Consider the following 24,667-nt stretch of genomic DNA (forward strand, 5'->3'; position numbering starts at 1 on the left):
CTAAGTTATAATGCAAAAAACTATCGAATAAATAATCAATAATTATAGCAGTAGTCATAACCATCCTGAAGAAGAAATTACCAGAATTTGTATTCCATATGTTAAAGGACTTTCAGAAAAAAATAGGAAGATTACTTCGACGGATTAACATAAGAGTCTCTTTCCATCCAGTTCACAAACTTAATACCTTCCTTATCTCACCTAAAGACAAATATCCTCCTCTGTTTTATCCTGGAATTTATAGAATCCCCTGCTCTTGTGGCTTATGTTATTATGGTCAAACTGGTCAATCTGCCCAAATTTGTGTTGAAGAACATCAGAAATACATTTCACTCAAAGAATCCAACAAATCTGGTTTAGCAAGCCACGCATTATCCACAAAACACAGGATTCAGTGGAACAAAACCAAAATGTACACAAAAGTTACTTTCTTCTGGAAAGACACTATAAAGAAAACTGAGCACCCAAACTTGAACAAAATGATTGCCTAAAACTTTCTTAATTTTGGGAAGTTATATTGACTAATATTCATCATTCACACGTTCCTTAATTTATAATTAAATTTTGTTTATATTTAAAAATATATTAACTACATTAATTTATTTTAAATATCTATTAATGTAGATGGAGCTGTTCTCCTGCAGCTGATCGTGCATATAATATCACATGCATTCAATTGAATTGTTGTTCATTTTTTTGTGTTTTCCTATAACTGTATTGACAATGGCTATGAAACTTAGCTAAAATTTTAAAATTTAGCAGTTACAATCTTATATTTCATTACTTGGAATTAATGAAAATGCAGAAATTGACACTAACTTGCAAATTTCATCACTGAAATAACTGCATCATAAGTTCCATGTATTTCAGAGTTTATTGAAAATTAGATCTAGAATTATTCATCATTATCAGCATCAATTAGTTTCCTATCAACAACTATCTAAGAGATTAATCCATTTGGTGGATCTCCAGTAATGTGAGATCTTCCATTTTGCTGCACTAAATCACTTTAATTCTTTGTCTGATTATGGGTCCTTTTCCTGATATTTTGGCATTAAACACCTGTTTTGCTAACCTTTTCTCTACCATTCAGTTTGGTAAACCATGCTACATTAAATTAGCTCTGCTAATAATTATATTAGAAAGGAACTTGATATTGTTTTTAATATCATTTTTCTATTGATGTCAGATGTTTATTCTTCTTTCTTTATAACTCTGTCTGTGGTCTTCAGTCTTCAATCACCTGGGTTTTTTTTTTGTAACCACTTTTTCAAATCCTTAAACAAAAATGAGCTTGAAAACTGTCTTGTATACTACTACTAGTTGAATGTTTGCTAATTTCTCTCTTATTATGTATAAATTTATTAAATTGGTCTTTTATTGTTGATTTCATCCAGATTTGTTGCAATTTTAATTCGATTAACTTCACTTTAAGTCTTTAGGATTATGTAGGTATGTGATATCATCTACATAAAAGTAAAGAATTGAATAATATTTGCAATTTTCAAATCAGGTTTATTGATGCCTTCCTTCATAATGGGACCCATACAAATGATGAATAACAGTGGAAATAGTATATACCATTGCCTTATACTTGATTTTGCATTAGACCCTCTTCTTGTGAATTACTTACTTCTAACTGCCTACAACTAAGCATGAAAACTATGTATTACTCTGTATAATTCCAGTTAACATCTTATAATTGTAGCATTTAAAAGATATCTCTTAGAATTTTATCATGTGCCTCTTCTAGATCCTGAAACACCCATAATCATCCAAGATATTCTTGTTTAGACATGATGCAAGTTTCTTGCTTTTATTCCTTTCAAAATCAGTTTAGGTTGTGTTGTAATTTACTTATATCTGTTTCATTCTTTGGTATAAACAAAAAAAACAAATAGAGATTTCAATGAAAGCTGTTTGTGATATTTTTGGTTCTTCTCTTGTACAACCATGGCACACTTCTTGAAAAATCAAGACTAATCAATAAGGAATGAGAATTTAGAGAGAAATTAGATAAATTAATGTTTCCATACCCATAAGAATTGCATTGGTGCAAATGTATGAAACTGCATTCATCATCGTCATCAAATTCCTGATATGTACCCCCAGGAGGGAGTATATAATTATAAGTATATAATTATAAGAAGTATAAGTATATAATTATCCTGTACCACCAGGTGGGTGTACAGTATAATTATGATCATACTACATGAAAAGTTAGATCTGTTAGTCTTAACGCTTAAGGGTTGCATGAAAGCTTTAGGTGTATATTGAAATTTCAGTGGTTGTCAGCGGCGAGATCAGTTTGAAAGCACCAGTTCTCATCTGATCACTGAAATTAAGCAAACCTGAGCCCAGTTAGTACTTGGGAGGGTGACCACCTTGGAATTCTGGGTGCTGCTGGCATTAATTTCTGTGATGGGTCTCCGCATTCCATGGAGATGCCGTAAATAATAATAATAATATGCAAAATATTAATCATAGGAATGCATTCCATTAAAAATATTGGAGATGTTGCAGGCATTTTGAAATGTCTACTTGGGAATTTTTATCCAAGTAGAAGGCAGATATTTTGAGCAATGTTTATAAGAGCTCAAGGAATCAAATGTTTAGCTTCATATTCTAAAGAATACCAAGTCAAACATTTATTTCATGCCTTGAGCAAAGCAATTTTTTGCTTTGCTCAAGTACGAAAAGGCATTAGAAATCCATGAAAAGAATATAGCTGCTTATGGATTTCTAACGTCCCATGGACTAATAATTAAAATTGTTCCTTATGCCCATATAGCCTCTTCCATTGATTGCTATACCTGGTGTTTGATTTTTGTGTAGCTATCTTTCAGTAGAAACTGAAGTTATGCAACTTTTTTTCATGTCTTACTTAACTGGTACTTTGGCTTCCCATAGACTGAAATCTTGTTGGATCATTTTTATGTTGGATTGCCACGATTTCATACCATACTTATAGGTATTCTTTTGGTTCCTTGGAATTAGCTTCCTGTGGATTTTTGTTTGGCTGATAATGTTGTCTGAAGTTGATTTTGATGTGCAATCTTTTGTGATTGTCACAGATTCTATGATAACTTTTATTTTGATGTTTGAAAATTCTTCAATGCATATGTTTACATTATGTCACCATACAATGGAATCTTTGAGTATATCTGTTTGCCTTATCTTGGAGTATAGGTCACTGATAATTAAAAAGTACATATCAGTATGTTTTATTCTGAACCAGGAGAATCCCAATACTTATTTCAACATAGTGTATGTTGTCATTGCAGAAGAATTGCCTGCTGAAAATTTTAAAATGCTAAATTGTGTCCATTGCAGAATAATCTCAGGAATGGTATATATCCTGGCTCTTTATCCAGTTTGTTAATCATCATATCTGTGGTTACTACTCTGCAGTTTTCAGGGATTGATGTTTCTTTTGGAGGGATTCAGCTTTTGGACAGATGGATACCAGGGTAAGTACCATGCTGATTTTGGATATCTCCTGAAAAAATTCTATAGAAACACTGTATTTGTAATCTATACTAATTTTTTTTCCCTAGATATAATACTAAAAATTACTGTTATGTTTTTTTGATATATTCACCTTTTTCACATTTTTAGAATTATAATCTTTTTATTATAAATAAGATAGCCGTTAGTGTACAAGTTATTCAGAAATAATTTGCAGCTTTTTTTTTTTTTTTAATATCTGATCCACACAAAAGGCAACAAGACCTATAGCACATTAGTGCCTTGTGTGGGTAAGAGAAATAGAAGAACGGAGGAATCTGTTCATATTTTGCTTAAACAGCTGAGGGTTGTAATCTTTGTGGAAGGCAGAGTCGGGGAGACTGTTCCAAAGGACAGAAATAGATGGGATGGAGGAGGCAGTCATTTGATTAGCCTAAACACTTGCTGCAAATCGAAGTTCATGAACAAAAATATAAAAGGGTTGGAAAGCATTGTCCTAAGGGTTATACTATGTGAAATAATCAAATTCTAAATTAAATCAAAGACACATAATTTTGTATTTTGATCAAAGTGACTTATTTAGTTAAATCTCCTCTACCTATCTTTAGATGGAAGAAAATTTTTTTTTAGATTTCTCCTTGCATCCTATAAATTATGATGGCCATATTTATTTGGTAGATTTACAGAATTTTTATAATTTCAGAGGTATTTCAAATTAATCACTGCTTATTTCCAGATTATCCAATTTCTGATTTTTTTAAACTGTCATTTTAATGCTCAAGTTGTGTACTTTTTAATTTCCTCTTTGCATTTTGAAAAAAACAAATTTTTTTCAAGATGGAGATCACTGTATTACGTGTTTTGTTCATACAAGATGAGATAATCGCCTTCCGTGACACTTTGTCTAGTCTCTCGAAAATCCAATACTCCTAACTTTCAATGAAAAGTAAGAATTAGTTGATTATAATTCTTTGTTAGTCTTATTAGCAGCCATCTTTTTTTTTGTGTGTATGTTCCCACCCACAAGAGTTGTAAACCTACGAGGGTGGTCTGAAAAGTTTTCGGCCTCAACCATAGATGGCAACACTATTGGCAAGATTTTTTTTCTAAGTTGGTACATCTGTCATAAGCATCCATGTGAAATTGGAAGTCATTCTATCAAGTAGTTTGTTTTATACAGCTGTCTGAAGTCAAAATGTTGTCTGTCTGTATCCCTTGAAATGGATAAAATTGAGTATCATGTGGTTTTAAAATTCTTTGTAAAAGAAGGTTTAACGCCAAAAGAAATTCATTCGAAGTTCATAAAGGTTTATGGGCACTCTTCTCCTTCATTTTGACAATTATGAAATGGGCTGCCAAGTTTAAATGTGGCCGTACCAGCCTTGAAGATGATCCATGTGAAGGACGTCCAAAAAGTGTAACAACACTAGAAATCATTGATCAAGTGGACGATATGGTATTGGATGAGTCAAAGTGTGTGAAATTGTTGAGACAATAGGCATTTCAAAAGATTGTGTAGGATATATTTTGCATAAAGAATTGCAAATGAAAAAGCTGTGCGCAAGGTGCCGAGCTTGCTCATGGCAGATCAAAAATGCACTCGCATGAAAATCTCTGAACAGTGCTTGGGACATTTTAAGCAAAAATAAAACTGATTTTATGCAATGGTGAATGAATATGAAATATGTAATGGTGAATCCATGTATTACTATGGATGAGACATGGATTCACCATTACACACCAGAATCCAAACAGCAGTCGAAACAGTGGACAGAAGCCGATTATCAGCGCCAAAGAAGACAAAGTCGGTTCCATCAGCAGGAAAAGTCATGGCATCGGTGTTTTGAAATGCGCATTTTGTTTATTAATTATCTTGAAAAGCGTAAAACAATAACAGGGGAATATTATTCCGATCTTTTAACCAGACTGGATGAAAAAATTAATAAGAAAAGACCCAGTTTGCAGAAGAAAAAAATCATCTTTCATCAGGACAATGCATCTGCCCACAAAGGTGGTTCGGCAATGGGAAAATTAAGGGATCTGCACTATGAATTGTTGGAACATCCACCCTATTCCCCAGATTTGGCGCCCTCTGACTTCTATCTCTTCCCAAAATTAAACACTTCCTCGCTGGTCAGCATTTTTCTTCGAACCAAGAGGTGATTGCAGCTGTAGAGAGTGTATTTTGCAGATCATACTGAGAACTACTACAGGGATGCAATAATGGTGCTGGAGTATCGCTGAAATCACCGTATTAGTCTTAAGGGAGATTATGTTGAAAAACTTTATTTTTTAACATAATTTTGTTGAATTTGAAAAAAACGAATTTATAATTTTGTAATTATAAATCCGTTTTTTCGTTATTATGCCACAAGTACTGTGGGTGGGCTAAGGATTTTTTTTTCTCCTTTTAGTTAGTTAATTTGTTGTTATTATTATTATTTTTAAATATTTTTACTTATTTTTTTACATAATCTATAAATGGCTCTAGTGACCAAACACAGAACATTTTCAATCCACTTCTGACTTCCTATCAGTAGAGTGGTATTTTCACGTTAGACACTGAACTTCATCTCAAACCTAAAGATAATCACAACCATCCATGCCCATGGTAAGATTTGAACCTGCAGCCTGTTGATTGGACAGCAGATATGCTAAGTACTTAGCTAACCAAGCTGGCAATTGAGCAATTCCTTCTCTTTCTGCATTGTGGGTGGGCTAAGGATTTTTTTTTCTCCTTTTAGTTAGTTAATTTGTTATTATTTTTAAATATTTTTACTTATTTTTTTACATAATCTATAAATGGCTCTAGTGACCAAACACAGAACATTTTCAATTCACTTCTGACTTCCTATCAGTAGAGTGGTATTTTCATGTTAGACACTGAACTTCATCTCAAACCTAAAGATAATCACAACCATCCATGCCCATGGTAAGATTTGAACCTGCAGCCTGTTGATTGGACAGCAGATATGCTAAGTACTTAGCTAACCAAGCTGGCAATTGAGCAATTCCTTCTAAAGAGACAGATGTTTTTTCTTTCTGCATTTCCTACAGAAGGTACTTCCACTTCTTGTAAAAGATGGTTCTTTCAAAACCAGATTAAACATGTGGCTGCAACATGACTATGCTGCAACTCATTTTGGTTGACAAGACTGAGTAATTAATTCAGAGCTGTGAAAAATTACTGAGTCGGCTATGGAGATCCACAGATGCAGCCACTCCATTTATACTTATGAAGATATGAAGTTTTTTTGTTTTTTTTTACCATATGATATTTTAACTTTTGGTGGAATAATATTTTTGATGGTAAAATGTATAGTTTTAACTCTTACTTGATATTAAATGAAATAAATATAAATTTTATTTCAGAGAAAACATGGCTCCAGCAACTGTTCTTTTTCTGTCTTGTGTCATCTATGGCTTTTCTTTATGGACGATTATGATTCTTTTCTTGAGGTACACCCTAAAAGTGCTACTTATGTATAAAGGATGGATGTTTGAAGCACGGTCAGATAAAGTTTCCCTCAAGACAAAACTATGGGCTGTAAGTGTTTTATATATATTGCACTATTCATGTAAAAAAAAAACTTTTCCAGAAAAATAAGCATGATATACATTATATGAACAATTTATTTTAACAAGAATGCTAAAGTAAATTGCAGTTTGCATATAAGGTGCAGATTAGTCGGCTCAGGCTTCTGGATAATTTCAGTCTTTAAACTTTCTACCACTTATTCTTTCAGTTTTAAGCAGTATGGCTTTTTTGAGAGGAAGAGCAGGGAAAGCCTACTATAAAAACCTTCAGAAGCACCTAGCCAATATTTAAACTATGAAACCACATTGAGTATAGAATTTATCCACATTTATGGCAGAAGCCTTTCACTGGAGATAAAAGCATAATGTATGTTATTTGAGATCTGAAGATCTTCTTTACATACATACATACATGATAAAAATTCAGAAACCTCTCCTTGAAGAGAGCCACACATCTTAAAGCCTTTTAGGTATGATGAAGAGAGTTTGATATTTGAAACCTGACATAAACCTTAACAGATTTCGAAGTAACTAATGTTCGTCATGTTTGGTAGTTGCTTTCGAAAAGTTTTAAACTGGGATTTTCCTATCCTCTTCCCTTGAAGAGAGATTGAGTTTCAAGCTGGCAGAGATAGTGAGAGAATGCAAAATTTAAAACTTAGCAAAAATACCATAATAGCTAAACTTAACAAAAATACTCAGTTCAGAAACCTGAACTGAGTAACCTGTATACAAACTGAGCACTCCTGTGCTAGAGTAAAGCTGGAAGATTTCTGAAGATCTTCAGATTCAACTAGTGTGTATACACTCACATGCACACAACCTCATTAAGTCATGATATACGACTGTGGTCTGAAAAGTTCTCGCCTTGACCATAGATAGCAATACACTATCGGCAAGTTTTTTTTTTTTTTTTTTCTTTTCTTTTCTTTTCTAAGTTGGTACATCTGTCATAAGCATCCATGTGAAATTGCAAGTCATTCTATCAAGTAGTTTGTTTTATACAGCTGTCTGAAGCAAAAGTATTGTCTGTATCCCTTGAAACGGATAAAATTGAATATTGTGCAGTTATAAAATTCTTTGTAAAAGAAGGTTTAACGGCAAAAGAAATTTATTAGAAGTTCATAAAAGTTTATGGGCACTCTTCTTCTTCATTTTCGACAATTAAGAAATGGACTGCTGAGTTTAAACGTGGCCATACCAGCCTTTAAGTTGATCCACGTGAAGGACGTCCAAAAAGTGTAACAACACCAGAAATCATTGATCAAGTGCACGATATGGTATTGGATGACTGGTGAGTCAAAATGCATGAAATTGCTGAGACCAGAGACATTTCAAAAGAACGTGTAGGATATATTTTGCATGAAGAATTGCTAATGAAAAGCTTTGTGTAAGATTGGTGCCATGCTTGCTCACAGCAGATCAAAAACACACACTCGCATGAAAATCTCTGAACAGTGCTTGGAGCATTTTAATAAGAATAAAACTGATTTGTGCATTGATTTATTACTATGGATGAGACATGGATTCACCATTACACACCAGAATCCAAACAGCAGTCCAAACAGTGGACAGAAGTAGGTTGTTCAGCGCCAAAGAAGATGAAGTCAGTTCCATCAGCAGGAAAGGTCATGGCATCGGTGTTTTGGAATGCTAAAGGCATTTTGTTAATTATCTTGAAAGGGTAAAACGATGACGGGGGAATATTATTCCGATCTTTTAACCAAAGTAGACGAAAAAATTTGTGAGATCCGGTTTGCAGGAGAAAAAAAAAATCATCCTTCATCAGGACAATGCACCTGCCCACAAAGGTATTTCGGCAATGGGAAAATTAAGGGATCTGCACTATGAATTGTTGGAACATCCACCCTTTTCCCCCAGATTTGGCTCCCTCTGACTTCTATCTCTTCCCAAAATTAAAACTCTTTCTCACTGGGCAGTGTTTTTCTTTGAATCAAGAGGGTGATTGCAACTGTAGAGGGGTATTTTGCAGATCTTGCTGAGAACCACTACAGGGACGGGATAATGGTTCTGGAGCATCGCTGAATAAATATATTAGTCTTAAGGGAGATTATGTTCAAATATAAAAATAATTTTGAAATTATAAATTCATTTTTTCATTGTTAGTCTGACAACTTTCCAGACCACCCTCGTACAGTGTGCAGAAGGTGTTTAAGGTTTCTAAGATGAAGTAAAGAAAGTGCTTTACTTAAACTTATCACAATGACAAAAATTAATAACATTTCTCCATCTCTGTCTGTAATGAATTTTGGAAGACTACTAATTTCTGAAAGTTGGGTGGTGATGCTTAATTTGTATGAAGAGGGCCATCTTGACTATGCCCAAATTCTGTATTTTAGGTCATTTCACAGATGTGCTTTTGGGTTCATATTGGGCTTTGTATGGTCAGTGGTCTGATGGTATTCTCTTTGAACCACATCGATCACTGCTTCATGACATTGAGTATTATCATGTTAGAAAGTGTAAATGCTAGTACTTAAATGTATTACAATGTAAGACACATACACACACAGTTGTGTAAAGAATAAATGTAGGCTCTGACAATCATGATTCATGCACTCTATCCAGTGCATAGACTTAGTCCTTACCAGGAAGGAACACCCATTCCACCACTGCTGCCATGCTTCATCACTGGGACAACACATTCAATTAAAAAATAATTTTCCAGATAATTCTTCATACCCAAACTACAGAGGAGCATGTTGTTGCTCCATGTACTAGTAACTCAGATGTTATTATTATTATTCGTGACACTTCCAAGGAGTCCGAAGACTCATTGTGGGAGGACACCTACTGTACAACTCTGTCTCCACCACTACCGAACCTCTACTACCAATCAACTATATCAGCGCCATCTACCACCTACCACCACAAGTATATTTTGTCTGTAAATTGTGTGTTCTGAAGGGCCGATTTGTCTGTAATCGGATGAAAAACCCGAGTTTCTGGAAGGAAAAAACCTTGCTTCCTCCATTATATTAACATATATATTTTATATATATGTTAATATATTTCATGTGGAAAACATTGTTTTGCTTCCTTGGGTAAAGGATTAAAACTAAATATATAATTTCTTGGTATCTTTAACGTATAATAGAACCAAGGCAAAAAATAAAACTTTCAACGTGTGGGTGGATGTGTAAATAAACTGTGAATTCTGTAGAATGGAGATCATAAATATAAAAATGAGAAAAAATGTTACCTTGCTCTTAAATGTGATATACATGATTCAGTTTTTGACAGAGCAATGTCTGGTGTTCAGAGGATCATCCAAGAAATTTTCTGAACACGATAATGGGAATTTTCTTCATTTAGTAGAAACCATTTTAAAAAAAGGTGGTAGGTCTAGTTAGTGGCCTTTCTCATTACACGTCCTAAAGGGTGTGTGTGCTTTGCGTTATGGGATACATACTAAAGCAAGTGATGTTAAGTCATTAGCCTCTATATACAAGTAGCTCAGATGTTAATATATTTCACATGCAAAATATTGTTTTGCTTCCTTGGGTTTGGAAGCAAAACAATATTTGCTTCCAAAGGATTGAAACCAAGAATATAATTTCTTGATATCTTTAACATAAATAGAACCAAGATAAAAAAAACTTTCAACTTGTGCATGTGGATGGGTGGGTGTATGCGTGTGTAAATAAACTCAATTCTGCAGAATGGAGACCATAAATATAAAAACGAGAAAAAATGTTACCTTGCTCTTAAATGTGATATACATGATTCAGTTTTTGGCAGAGCAATGTCTGGTGTTCAGAGGATCATCCAAGAAACTTTCTGAACATGATAACAGAAATTTTCTTCATTTAGTAAAAACCATTTCAAAAATTTGATAACATTATAGCAAAACATTTAAGCAGAATACAAACATTGATACCAAGTAATATTATGTAGAGGATGAAATGTAAAATTAAATAATTAAAATTATGGCAGATGTGATGAATGAAATCATTTTGAAATGGATAAGAAATGCTAAATATTATTCATTTCTTTTTTGATGCAACCCTTCATGTAAGTCATGTTTAGAACAGACAATTTCCAGAATATAAATCTTTCTGTATTTGAACTTTCTTTTTGGGTTTAGGTGGGAGAATTTTTTGCTGACACAGTTGGAGAAGGATTATACACATTTTTAGTAGACCAAAATAATTTGAGCAGTCAGATATAACAGCGCTGCAAATGTGCATGAAAAACCTGATGGATTGTAAGAGAAGATACTGAAAAAAAATTTTAGGGCATCTGTATTCCTTGTTCTATGCATTCTTTGAACTTGGTAGTAGTGAGCAATGCAGCTGAAATCTCTTTTGACACCACTGATTTTTTTTGTCACCCAACAGTTAAACAAGTACTTTTCAGCTTCAACAAAATGGCATACAAATAGTAAACATGGATTTTGAACTATTGTCACTCAACTATTGTCTAATCACATATTCAACATATCACTGAAACTAAAGATGCCAAGAAATTATATTCATAGTTTTTTCTAAAACCAAGAATATAATTTCTTGGCATCTTTAATTTATATTATATGCAAGTTTAAAAAAACTTCCAACATGTCACTAAAACTTCAGTTAGAGAGAGTATGCAATGCTCTTTTAGAAATTGTTGATGATATTAATAAAGATTTAGATTCTAAAAGACAAACTAAAGGTATACTTTCAAAAATATCCACTTTTAAATGTATTTGCTCAGCTAATTTGGCATTAGAAAAGCATCTCTGAAATCATCAAAGGGATTAAGAAATTCTTTGTAGAAAAACAAGAGATAATATTTAAGAAGACTATATTATAGTTGCTAAATAAATTACAGAGCCTCTTGACATTGATACCAACTTCTCCAACATAGAAAATACTAGAAAAAGGAAGAATATCTACTACAGATTCCACGATCAGCCTATCTTTGATCCAAAACTAAATTTCAAAATCTATTTCTTATATTTTTTCTATGTTGGATACAATAACAATGTAATCTTCTTTAAAAAAAAGAGGTGTATGATACTGAAGGAATATCATGGCCTTTCAGTATTCTAAATGGTATATGTCACACAAAGAATTATAATAGAAGTGAAATACTGCAATTGCATAAAATTTTGTAATTGAAATCGATTCATGAGACCATCAGTGTATGAGGAACTAAAACTGTAAGTTGTTTTCTAACATTTAATATATCTTCCATGGAAGTATTGCACATATATTTGCAGTAATGATTTAAAGGATACATTTTTGAATACTTTTATCACTCTCAAGATATGTAAAACTTGGCCAACATCAGTTGCCAGTAGAAAACCTGGCCTCAGAAAATGAAAATTTATTTAAAACTGTTTAAGCTGTACAAGTTAGAAGAAAAACTGCCAAATATAGCAACCATTTCTATGAAAAACTAGATATTGGAGCAAGTACAGTAATTTAAATGCTTTTCCTAGAGTTAAGAGCATTTAAATTACTGTACTTGCTCCAATATCTAGTTTTCCTTAGCAATGGTTACTATATTCATAAAGAATTTAGTTTAAATTCAGGAAGATGTATAACTATTTTATAATAAATTATGTCCTAGAGAGATATTCCTAATTATTGTGATTTTTTTTTTTTTTTTTTTTTTATTTATTCTCAATAATTTAGACACCAGTGATATCCACAAAATATATAGTAATTGGGAGTCTCATTATGGTAATAATGAGACTCCCAATTACTACTGTACGTCCACAGATGCGAGACCCTTCGACATTTCTGCGCATGTCAGAAGAAGGAGAATCCATTCTGATAATGGGGTAATCAATCCATCTTGTGGGAAGAGTTGTTTATTATTGCACGTCGGATCAAAGCTGTATAACTGAGAGGAGACCTCCATATAGCCTTTAAAGGAATGCAGAGAACCGACCAGGGCTTCTGACCGAATGTCCAATCCTCACCTTCTCGTGGTGCACCCTGTTGGGTATCTACTTGGATACTGAACGAACGAGGATGGGCTGGCAATTTGGGATTTAGCTGACCAAATTGTATTCTTATTGGCTTAAACCAATACAGAAAATGATGGTACAACATGACAAAATTTCATGCTGGCTGGGGCGTCACCCGGTTAAACAAGGCCCCCCTTGTTTTCGCCAGGGAACCAGGGCGAACAGCGAAGAGTCAGCTACTGGAACAAATCTGAAAACAGAACTCAACATCACCAGAGTTAAAGATCGGTACTATCAACATAAGAAGCCTGAATAGCAAAGAAATGGAGCTAGCTGAGGAATTAGATAAGTACCATATCAACATAATAGGGGTGACTGAAACAAAAAAGACAAAAATGGTGAGATCTTTCTGAGCAATAAATACAAAATGCTATATTCAGGCAATGACAATCAAGGAAAAGAAGGAATAGCCATAGTATTCAACACAAAATATGAGGCTAATCTTCTTCAATGGCAGTCAGTCTCAAGTAGAGTAATGTGGGCAAATATGAGAATGGGGAACTGGACAATGAGACTTATTTGTGCCTATGGTCCCACAGAAGGTTCTACTAAGGTAGAAGTGGAGGAATTTTTTGAGGCTTTAGAAAAAGCAACTGACACAATGAAAAAGGAAAAGTTGGTCCTTGTTGGGGATCTAAATAGTAGAGTAGGAAATGATTGTGAGACATACAAAAATATTTTGGGAAAATTTGGAGAAAAGAGCAAAGCTAATAATAATGGCAAATATCTGTTGGATTTCTGCTCAGGACATGGATGGTTATTACTAACACCATGTTCCAACATAAAAATGTGCACAAATTCACATGGAGAGAAGAGGCTAGAAATAAGAAAAGTCTCATTGACTATGTTATTGTTGATAGTGATGTTTTCTCCCTGGTGCAGGACACCAGAGTGTACAGAGGATTTGAAATTGGAAGTGATCACTATTTAGTCTTGAGCAGGATAAAATTGAATTTCATATTGAAAAGAATAACATGTAAGAAAGTTTTAAAGCGAATAAAAGTTGAGCAGCTCTCGGATGTGAGCTGTAGACTAAAATACACAAAGATTATTGAAGGAAAAATGAAAGAGTTTGAGAACAGGAATCAAACCTTGGAGATTCATTGGCAAACTCTGAAGAAAACATTGATTGATTCTGCCAGAGAGGCATGTGGTGAGGTTGTTTGTAAGGATAAAAAAATCAGAACTCCCTGGTGGACACAGGAGGTTAAAGAGGCAGTGAAGGAAAAGAAGAAAGCATACCAAAAGTTCCTGTCAAATAAGTCAGCTTGTGCTCTTAGAGAATATAGAGACAAATGCAAGAATGCTAAACACTGTGTAAAACTAGCTAAACAAAAGTCATGGGAGGACTTTGGCAAGAATATAGAAAATAAATATGAAGAAGTGGCAAAATATTCTGGAGGTTGTTGAAGAAGCTTAGGAATGGAGGAAACAGTGCTGTAAAAGGAATTAGAGATTATAAAGGTGATATGAAAACGGGAGAAAAAGATATCCTTGAAGTATGGACTAATTACTTCGAGAAATTGCCAAATGAAACAAGCAGTGATGACAGCACAGTGGTAAAAAACACTGACCAGGCATGCAGTCAGGAATACATATCCATACTTGAAGTAGAAAAGCCATCAAAGGCTTGAAATGTGGAAAGGCAGCAGGAGTAGATGATATTCGACCAGAAATGCTGAAGTATGGTGGTATAAGAGTCTTACAGTGGCTACACTGCATGGTTCAGAAAGCCTGGACAGAGGGACGAATTGCTGATGATTGGAGTAGAGCTCTAATAGTACCCATATATAAAAAGGGAAATAAAACTGAATGTGAGAATTACAGAGGTATTTCCCTACTGAGTGTTCCTGGCAAGATCTATGCAAGTATACTTGAGAAACAGTTGAGAAGAATTGTGGAAGAAAAGCTTGGTGAAGAACAAGTTGGATTCAGGCCAAATAGAGGCTGTCATGATCAGATCTTCACTTTACGACAAATGGTTGGGAAAGCATGGGAATATAACAAAGATCTGTATTTAAGTTTTATCGATTTGGAAAAGGCATATGACAAGGTCCCAAGAGAGAAGCTATTCAATACGCTACAGTTATATGGTGTCAATGGGGCATTATATCAAGCAATACTTAGTCTTTATTTGAGTTGTAAGTCAGCAGTTAGAATTGAAGAAAGTACAGGAAGATGGTTTAATATTAAATCTGGTGTGAGACAAGGATGTACATTATCCCCTCTGTTATTCATTATCTATATGGATCACATTATGAAGGAAAGTGGTATTAAACATGATATCAAATTTGAGATGTTAACATCAGCTCTTTGCTTTATGCAGACGATGTTATACTTCCAAATAAATCCGCTACAAGTCTGCAAGATTCCCTGACTAAATTGAATAACTGTTGTAATAGATATGGTATGAAGGTCAGCAATAAAAACACAAAGACAATGAAAATAGGCAGAATCGTTGAAAATATCAACTGTGTTGTGAATGGAGAGCCTGTGGAACAAGTAAAACATTTCAGCTACTTAGGCACGATTTTTAGTGAAGATGGTAAACTAAATATGGAAATAGACAACAGAATCAACAAAGTTGGTATGGTAGGAAGTCGATTGAATAAATTCATATGGTATAAGAGAGAAATTAGTCAGAACACTAAATTAGCTGTATACAAGACAGTATTCAAAACAGTTTTAACTTATGGATCTGAGAGCTGGGTCAGAAATACTAGAGACTGCAGATATGAGAGTCCTGGGAAAGATAGGCGTGAACAGATGGCATCAATGGCAATATCATATTAAAAACGAGGATATTAGGAAAGAACTTGACATTGTCTGCATCCAGGAATTCGTTAGCAGAGCTAATCTCAGGTGGTATGGTCACTTAAACAGAATGGGCAAAGAAAGATTAGCAAAACAAGTGTTGTCTGCTAGGTTGGCAGCAAAAGGACCCAGAGAAAGACCAAGATATAGGTGGATTGATACGGAACAAAGTGCCTTAGACAATAGAAATATAAGATCTGATAATGTTGGAGTCTTGACAAGTAACAGACTGATTTGGAGGAAAATTGTAGATAGGAAGTTAGTAATTATGTAATTTTTTTCATGTAGTACTATCATATCGTGTACTCCCCTTGAGGGTACATGGCAGGAATTTGATGATGATGATGGAAAATTAACTTTTCTTTTATGAACATTGAAGTTTTTAAAGTGGTAAGTAATTACGTGTTGGTAACGAATTCATACATTGCCTTTTTCCCCTTCAACATGAATTGATTCTTCTTGGCACATTGCCAGCTGAGGGTCTCGGATCTGTGGTTGGACAGTATATTACTAAAAGTTAACCCCTTATTTGCAGTTGGTATCATGACTATACTAATGGAGTTGTGTCAATTGACTTAAAGTTTCCAAATGTATTAAATGGTTGTTTATTAGAAATGTGCTCTAAAACTGAACAGCTCCAAGTTCTTTCAATGTTTCATATTTTTACTAAAGCAATGTTTAGCACTGGTTCCTAATTACTGTACACAATTCTGTAGAGGAGACAGGATGCTGCTAACTCCTCTACCATTCCCTTTCAGAATGAATATGCATGACTTTGAAGATGTTTTTTTTCTCATCTTTTCCTCCACTGAAAGGTTCTGTTTAATCTGAAACCAATTTTTTTTTTATATATTATTGTTAAATTGGTTTAGCTCATTCAGTATAGACGAAGCCCTTTGGTCGGAAAGACCTGGGTTCGATTCCCATCCATGATGTGAGGAACCTTTATCTGGTCTCTTTCGACTGAAGGTGAGTTAGCTGGTCTCATATGGAGGTAAAGGTTTTTTTTTCTCATGGAAACTTGGGTTTTTCATCCCTCAAAACAGGCAAACCAACCCTGTGGACATGCACTTCTACAGATCTAAAAAAATACCTCCCCCAATGTCAGGCTCTGCGACAAGTTGATTGGGATCACGCATGTAAAGTCGTATCCTGTAAAAGGTCAACCCCAAATAGATAGGATAAGGCACAAGTGGAAGAAGATTATTGTTAAATTGGGTTGTTTGGAATTATTATTTATTTATTTATATGTTTTTGTTCACATTTTAAAAAAAGTTATTTTTTTGCATGTTGTGAAATGTTCTCTTGCTGTTTTGTAGGATGAAAATGCTCTTTCCAGAAAGAAAGACTATGCTACTTTCACATGAGATTGGTTAATTCATCTTTAACTGAAAAGTCCTTAATGAAGGTTTCTTGCATCCAGTTTTTCCAAGCATAGGGTGTTGTCAATCCTGACTGAGTTACAGAGGCTGTGTTATATAACTTTATCATCATTATTCTGTAGTACATACTTAGAAACATATTTAGTAGTCTGCTTTAAGGTTTTATTCTCATGCTCCAACTGTTTAACCTCTTTGTTAATGATGTTGTATTTGTATATTGACAGCAGATCTTCAGTTGTTTGTTGATGCAAAGTTTAGGGGAGTTATAAGGAATGCTGCTGGTGTTAACTCCTATGAGGAAGATTTAGACTTTTAGTGTGGACAAATGAATTGAGTTGTAGTTTAAATTTAATAAGTGCAAGGTGTTTCACTTTGGAATGCAAAGGTGTAAGATGGTGTACTAAAGTTGGATTTTACTATATAGTGAACCACAACAGTATTTTGTGGTTTGCTGAAGTGAATTTTATTTAGAATGGTTGTACCCATTTGCGCTTTTTTGGGACTTTTTTTTTTCTTTTTCTAATTTATGGTGAATGAATTTGTTAATGGTGTTTACTGTAACAAGAGCCGACTATACATTGGTGGAACTGTGCTTCAGGAGGTGGATGAGATTCAAAATCTGAATGTGATTGTTGGAATTTGCCTTGTGAAGCAACATTGTATTGCTGCTGTTGTAATGTCTTTGCAAATGAGTGAAGTCCTTGAAACATCTTTGTGACAGTGCATTGCTGCTATGATAAGCAGCATACTGACAAGTAGGAATAAGGAGGCAGTTGTGCCACTGTATACGAGGGTTGTTTGAAAAGATTGGTAAATTTCCAATAGATGGCAACACAATTTATTCATTCATACCAGTGTCAGCATGTATCATCTTTTTCATGATAGCTGGCAAAATTTTAGCCATGTGTGACATGTAGTTCTCGTTTGGTAAACATTTAAAATGACCGTGTTTGCATTTTTCATAAAAATGGAGAAAAACGAGTTTTATGCAATGATAAAACACTTTTATTTGACGAAGCGAATGGCCGTGCAGATCAAAGCTGAGTTAGATGCAATTCATGGAGACTCTGCACCAGCATTAAAGCCTATTTATTTTTGGATAAATGAGCTTAAATGTGGTCATAAGTCCATTGAAGATGAAGCGCACTCTGGATGCCCGACTGAGGTCACTATGAAGGAAACGATTGAAATCCATGGTATCGTTATGGAAGACTGCCTAGTGAAAGTGTGTGAGATTGCTGAGATTGTAGGCATCTCAACTGAACGGGTGTATAATATCCTGCATGAAAAAGCTGTATGCACAATCGGTGCTGCGATTGTTGACTGGTGATGTTTAATAGCAATTCTCAGGATTTTTGCATCGATTCATGATTGCAGACGAAACTTGGATCCACCACTATACACCTAAGTTCAAGCAGCAGTCAAAACAGTGAAAGAGCACTGAAAAAAGCGAAGACCATTTTGTGAGCTGGGAAGGTGATGGCCATTGTTTTTTGGGATGCCCAAGGAATTATCATGCTAGACTATTTGGAAAAGGGTAAGACAATAACAGGAGTCTATTATCCATCATTGTTGGACCATTTAGAAGAAGAACTGAAGAAAAAAAAAGCCAAGATTGGTGCACAAAAAAATGCTCTTTCATCAAGACAATGCACCATCTCACACATCGAGGCTGTCAGTGACTATTTTGCACAATTTGACAAATCCTACTTTTTAGATGGGATGGAAAAATTGGAAACTTGCTGGACCACATGTGTAGACCTCGATGGAGAATATGTTGAGAAATAAAGGTGATTTTTTCCAAAAAAATGTGGTTAACTTATTTTTTTACCAAATCTTTCAAACAACCCTCATAAAGCATTGGTCAGACTGTACATAGACTCTTATTCTCAGGTTTGGTCACCTAGTTTTCATTGTGATATGGAGATCGTTATTGTTTAAAGATGAGTAAATAAAGCAATATTGGGACTCAGGGATGTTAGTTATAGGGAGAGGTTGATGGAATGTAAATTGTAGAGCTTAGTGGATAGGCAGAAAAGAGGGAGGGGGAATAGAAATGTTTAAGTTAGTGAAGGGATTTACCCACCCCATACATAAAAAAAAATTCTATCCTTACTCCTCCCTCCCATTAATCCCTGGAAGTTGTGTAAAGAAAGGGAGGGAAGAAAGAGTGAGGAATAGATTTTTACATAGAGAGAATGGTGTGGGTGGGTGAGTGGAATGCATTGTTGTAACCTGTTGAAAACGATTAAGTGTGAATGAGTGTAAGGTTCAATGTGATTGATTTCCTCATTGAGTGAGATCTATGATGTCTGCTGATTCCATGAATATTTTGTTATAATCTCATCCTATCTTCCTTTTATGTTAGGCTCAATGTCCCGTCATGACCAAATAACTTGGTAGCTTAGAGACCTGATTACTTGACCATGACAGGCCATTGAGCCTAATATGAAAGGAAGACGGGATGAGATTATAACAGATCTCCACAGAATCAACAGACATCATGAGTGGTCTCATGCAGTGAGGAGCATATCTATCGCAGCAGATCTTTAGCTATATCTGTAAATTGCCTGTGTTTTCTTCTTGCCATTTGCCTATTTTGCAGGATGTAAAACCAAAGTTTCTGGGAGCGAAAACATCACTTCTGTATGGGACTGGCTAACTCACCTCCCCTCAAAAAGCCCTCATAAAGGTCCTTTGCATTCTAGGTAGGATTCAAACTCAGGCCTTTCTAACCAAGGAGCTGACTGATCTATGGAGGCTATATTTGTTATAATATGCAATAATAATAGCACTACAGATTTAAGCTTGTTGTTACCAGCTTCCTATCAAGTTTTCTTCCAAATATAATCTCTTATTACTCAGTTCTCGAATATTATCTGGTCTTGTATTTTGGTGGCTACTAAGGACCACTAACTGTATTAATCAACCTGGATCTTTGTTTTCTTCTGAGTCTTTTTTTCCTGCAATCCGGTAGTCAAATGTCTGTTTTGTTATTCTTTTCTCTCCTTCATTTTAAGTGACCATACCATCATAGATAAGTTCTGTTCATTCATTTATATGCTGATGATACGACATTCCCTTCTGATGCATTCATTTTTAAAATGTGGCAGTGTGTTCTCAGGACTCTCATACCTGTGATCCCAACTATCAGATCCATAAGTTAAAATCCGTTTAAATACCCTCTTGCATGCTGCTGGTTTAGTGTTGTGGCTAATTTCTCTCTCATTCCAAAGAAATTTATTTAGCTGACTCCTTGCCATAGAAGCTTTGATTATTCTAATACTGTTATCTGTTTTCATAATCAATTTGCCATATTCACTAAAAATTGCTTCTAAAAAACTGTGATGTTTTACATATTCTGTAGGTTTTCATTGAGAATGCAATTTAGGTTTTTTTGTGTTCCTAGATGTTTTCAGGGGTCATTTGACCTTCTGACTAGACTATCTGAATTTGCAGTGTAGCTGCTCTAAAATTTTTAACCCACCATATTTGAACATTTATAGTTGAATATCTATTCCAGTTACTTTCCACATTTTGGATTTCTTGTAGCTTTTTTTTTTTTTACTTCCACTACTCATAGCTACATTCCTGCTATATATTTTCTACCACTATTTTGTTATTGTTTATTTTATTTAGTAATTTTTCAAAATTTTTGAGGCATCCTCAATGTTCTCTTTCAGTTTTTGTATCATCTTTGATTTCTTTTACAGCACTTTCTTCCATTTTTAAGCTTTTTTCAACAGCCTCCAGAACATTTTATCACCTTTGTGATATTTATCTTCTGTATTCTTCCCAAGTCTTCCATTGACTTGGAAATTTGGAAAGCATGACCCATGTTTCAGTGTTCAAAGTAGCATCTATCTGCTATATACTTTTTGCATCTCTGGTTGCCGAGTGGTTAGCGTATCTGCTCCCCAGCCAAAAGGCTGCGGGTTTGAATCCTGCCATGGGCATGGATGTTTGTGATTGTCCGTGGAAATATCAGTGGTGGTGGTTGGCGATAGATAGTGTTGGTGTAGTTGTGAGTGGTGGAGACAGAACTGTAGATTAGATGTCCTCCCTCAATTAGTCTTTGGACTCCCTGGAGGTGACAAATAATAATAATAAATTGTGCAGTAGGCTATTTTGAAACTATCTTGTATAGGATAGTGACAGTGGGTTCAACTTCACTGCCTAATCCAAATTTGTCTTACAAAGCTTAACCAACATTTATGTTTTAGAAATGCTTGGAAATCACATAAGATGAGATCAGGACAGTAAAAGTATAAATGTTCCATCATGACTGCCTGCACCCCCACCTCACCACATGAGTTTGACATCCAGAAATTAACTTTCAATTCTGAGGTAAATTGTATTCTTCGGTGTGATTGTTGAGAGTTCAGAAACTCTGTCTGGTCCATGGCTCCAAATTAAGAAAACATCATCAATATACCTTTACCATAATCTTGGCTTTAATGAGAAGGAACTGATTGCTTTTTCCTCAAAGATTTAAGAGATAAATCATCTTCATTAAATTTCTTTAATGAGGGTGAACTAGAATCCTCTGCTGCTTGGCTTGCCTTACTGCCTAACTTGCAATAAGCAAATCTACATACCTTTTATTAACATCTAGTCTGTTCAACACTGCATGTAGTTTGCTTCTAATCCATGTAGTATTTGCCTCTGGGTATTACTTGTAACATATCAGAGTTCCTTTGGTCTTTGTCAGTCTCCTTTCATATTGAGTTATTTTCTTTTATTATTACGTTACATTTTTTACTACTTGTGCATTTGGTCATTGCTTGCTTTCCTATGTTTCTTCCTTAAATTTCTTTTTCCCCCACTGCTTAGCTAATTTTGGCTGTAATGGCATAGTGAAAAGCCTTTCCAGTGAAATATTTAAACCAGTAAGTAAGTTCCATAATAATAATATTCTGTCTTGCTTTTGCAAATGATCCATTTTCTTAATTGTTAGATCATCAGTAAGTCTGGTTGTGTCTGGTGGTAGTTGTCTCACACTGGTGATGAAATTCATCTCCTACATAGACATTTGTAAAACATCCATGCTCATGGTGGGATTCAAACCCATAACCTGTTGTGGAGAGCAGATGTGCTAACCACTAAGCTAACTAGACTGGCTCGTTGGCTGAGTTTTACGAAACCTAATTTTTTAGGTTTCATAAAATATCAAGAAATACATACACACACTAATGACTCGTTGAATGTCATTTGACAAGTTGATTCACATTAAAATTGTCCACCCTCACCACTTGTCATACACTCCTTGAACTCTAAGGGAATCATAAAAATATTACATTTTCCATAACTGTGATCCTCCCATGTTTCTGCCCTCAGCATTTAGAAGTCATAGCCTGAACAATGAATGCAAAACTTACAGATACCACTTGGATACCGCTGGGAATGATCTACTAATCTTACTGATAATTACAGAATGCTTGAAAGCATTACAATGATTAAGATTAAATGACAAATAGCATCTTGATCTATGGTATGCTGAATTAGAATAAAAATGCTCATGTTTACATTTAAAAATCTTTAATAAGAAATAACGTAATGAAGGGAAAATGCTAATGAATTTTCAAGCTTATAAAGCTAAATTTTAATCAAAGTATTGTTAATTGGTAATTTTGGAGGAACTCAGTGATTCTTGATATTTTTAAAGACATTCAATCATGCCTAGCATCAAGCTATCATCTTATGGCCATCCTCTTGCTTTGGTGATCAGATTGTCAGCTTCCTCTCTTGTCATTCATTGCATATCACGGTAGATGGGTTACTGTCATCTGATTTCTTTATTAATGCTGAAGTACCATAAAGCTCTATACTCTTATCCATGCTTTTCCTTCTTTACATTATTAACCTCTCTCTAATTTCATAGTTTTGCTGATTATATATTTTTTCTTCATTCTTTATAGTGCTTAAATGATTCAAGCCTCAAGATCTTCCATAACTAATGCCTTACACACTGATCTCATCTCCAGTCTTAAGTGGGCAAAAATGATCTAGTGAATTTAAATTTCGTGCACGCGCGTGCATACACACACACACTTTACTGTAGTAATGTTATAGTGTGTTTTTTTTAGAATAATATTCTACCTCTAATTTGTTTTGATTGGGACCTTTTTCTTGTTTATTATAACTGTTTGCTATAGTGAGAATGAACTGTGAAACGGCTTTTAGGAAAGAAGCAGCTTCTGGTTGACCATTTGATTGCTAATGATTTACTTTAATTCTATACTTTTTTATTATTATTGATTTTTTAAAATTATATTTCATTTTATATATATGTTTATTTATTTTTAGGCTTCTGTGAAGCTGCTTTTAGGAAAGAAACAGCCATTGTTATACAGTTTTCAGGGTTCCTTGCCACGTCTTACTCTCCCTTCACTTGAAGATACTCTAGCTAGGGTATGCAGGTTCATCGATAATTTCAAATTATATTACATTTTGTTCAGAACAATATAATATAATACTGTGTTATTTTGCATTGTTGCATACAATGGTTCAAATTCAATTAAAAATTCAGTTATATAATAGAATCCAGTAGTTAAATTTTGAATTGTTTTATAATTGGTTACTAAAATTATAGGTAACAAATTATACTTGGAAATATTATTACTTTTAATTGAAAAACAATACAGAATGTTTTATTAATTTGATATAAAAATTTTGGCAGCTCACGGTTGATAATATATTGTGTACGGTTTTGCTCTGATGATATCAAACTTATAGGGACCACAGGAATAGCTTGATAAAGTGGTTAGTTTGCATCTAATAAATAATCTTTATTCAAGAGAAAAACCATCAGTAACATTCAATAGCACACCCTCAAGAACATAATTCAGCCAGAGAAGCAGTGATAAAGTTGTTTTGTAAAGGTGTTAAAATCAGAACTCCACACTGGACTCAGACAGTTAGAGGCAGTCAAGGAAAAGAAAAAAGCATATTATTTTGGTAAGAATGTAAATGATATCTTCCCCAGAAACATGAAGGTATAAAAGTTTTACAGTGCCTGAAGTAAGGCACTGTAAAACTGCATAGTTCAGAAGGCTGGTTGGAAGGTCAAATTCCAGATGAATGGAGTAGAGCTCCCATAGAACCCATCGATAAAAAGAGAAATAAAACAATGTGAGAATTCTCTATCTTAACTTAATGTTATGGTAAGATTTGCAAGCATACTTGAGAAAAGTCTAAGAAAAGTTGTGGAAGAGAAACTTCGAGAAGAACAAGCACTAGGTTCAGGCCAAATAGAGGTTATGAGTACCATATTTTTGCTTTACGACAAATAGTTGAACATTCCAGGGAATATAACAAGGATCTGTATTTAAGTTTTGTGGATCTGAAAAAGGCATATAACAAGGGGAAAAAAGAAAAGAAGAAGAAAATATGGTTCAAAACACAGTTATATAGTGTAAATGGGACCGTATATCCAGCAATACATAATCTACATGTGATTTGTAAGTTAGCAGTTAGAATTGAAAGA

The 24,667-nt window shown here is 34.4% G+C and overlaps 1 protein-coding gene and 1 pseudogene across 4 annotated transcripts in view; both read left to right on the forward strand.

Moving 5' to 3' along the window:
• The window catches only part of LOC150109126 (carnitine O-palmitoyltransferase 1, liver isoform-like), a 307,532-nt gene that overhangs the window by 119,665 nt on the left and 163,200 nt on the right, over positions 1-24,667 (forward strand). For all 4 annotated transcript variants that reach the window (XM_090405758.1, XM_090405762.1, XM_090405750.1 and 1 more), the window contains exons 3-5: positions 3,334-3,470; positions 6,841-7,015; positions 23,488-23,592. In XM_090405758.1, the coding sequence (XP_090261884.1) occupies positions 3,334-3,470; positions 6,841-7,015; positions 23,488-23,592 (417 nt within the window). The remainder of the gene's footprint in view (positions 1-3,333; positions 3,471-6,840; positions 7,016-23,487; positions 23,593-24,667) is intronic.
• Positions 2,291-2,409, forward strand: LOC150109127 (5S ribosomal RNA; annotated as a pseudogene).

The sequence above is a fragment of the Typopeltis vanoorti genome, chromosome 2 (assembly GCF_054136105.1).
Source record: "Typopeltis vanoorti isolate ZY-2024b chromosome 2, IOZ_Tvanoo_1.0, whole genome shotgun sequence".
In the NCBI taxonomy this organism is placed as follows: Eukaryota; Metazoa; Arthropoda; class Arachnida; order Uropygi; family Thelyphonidae; genus Typopeltis; species Typopeltis vanoorti.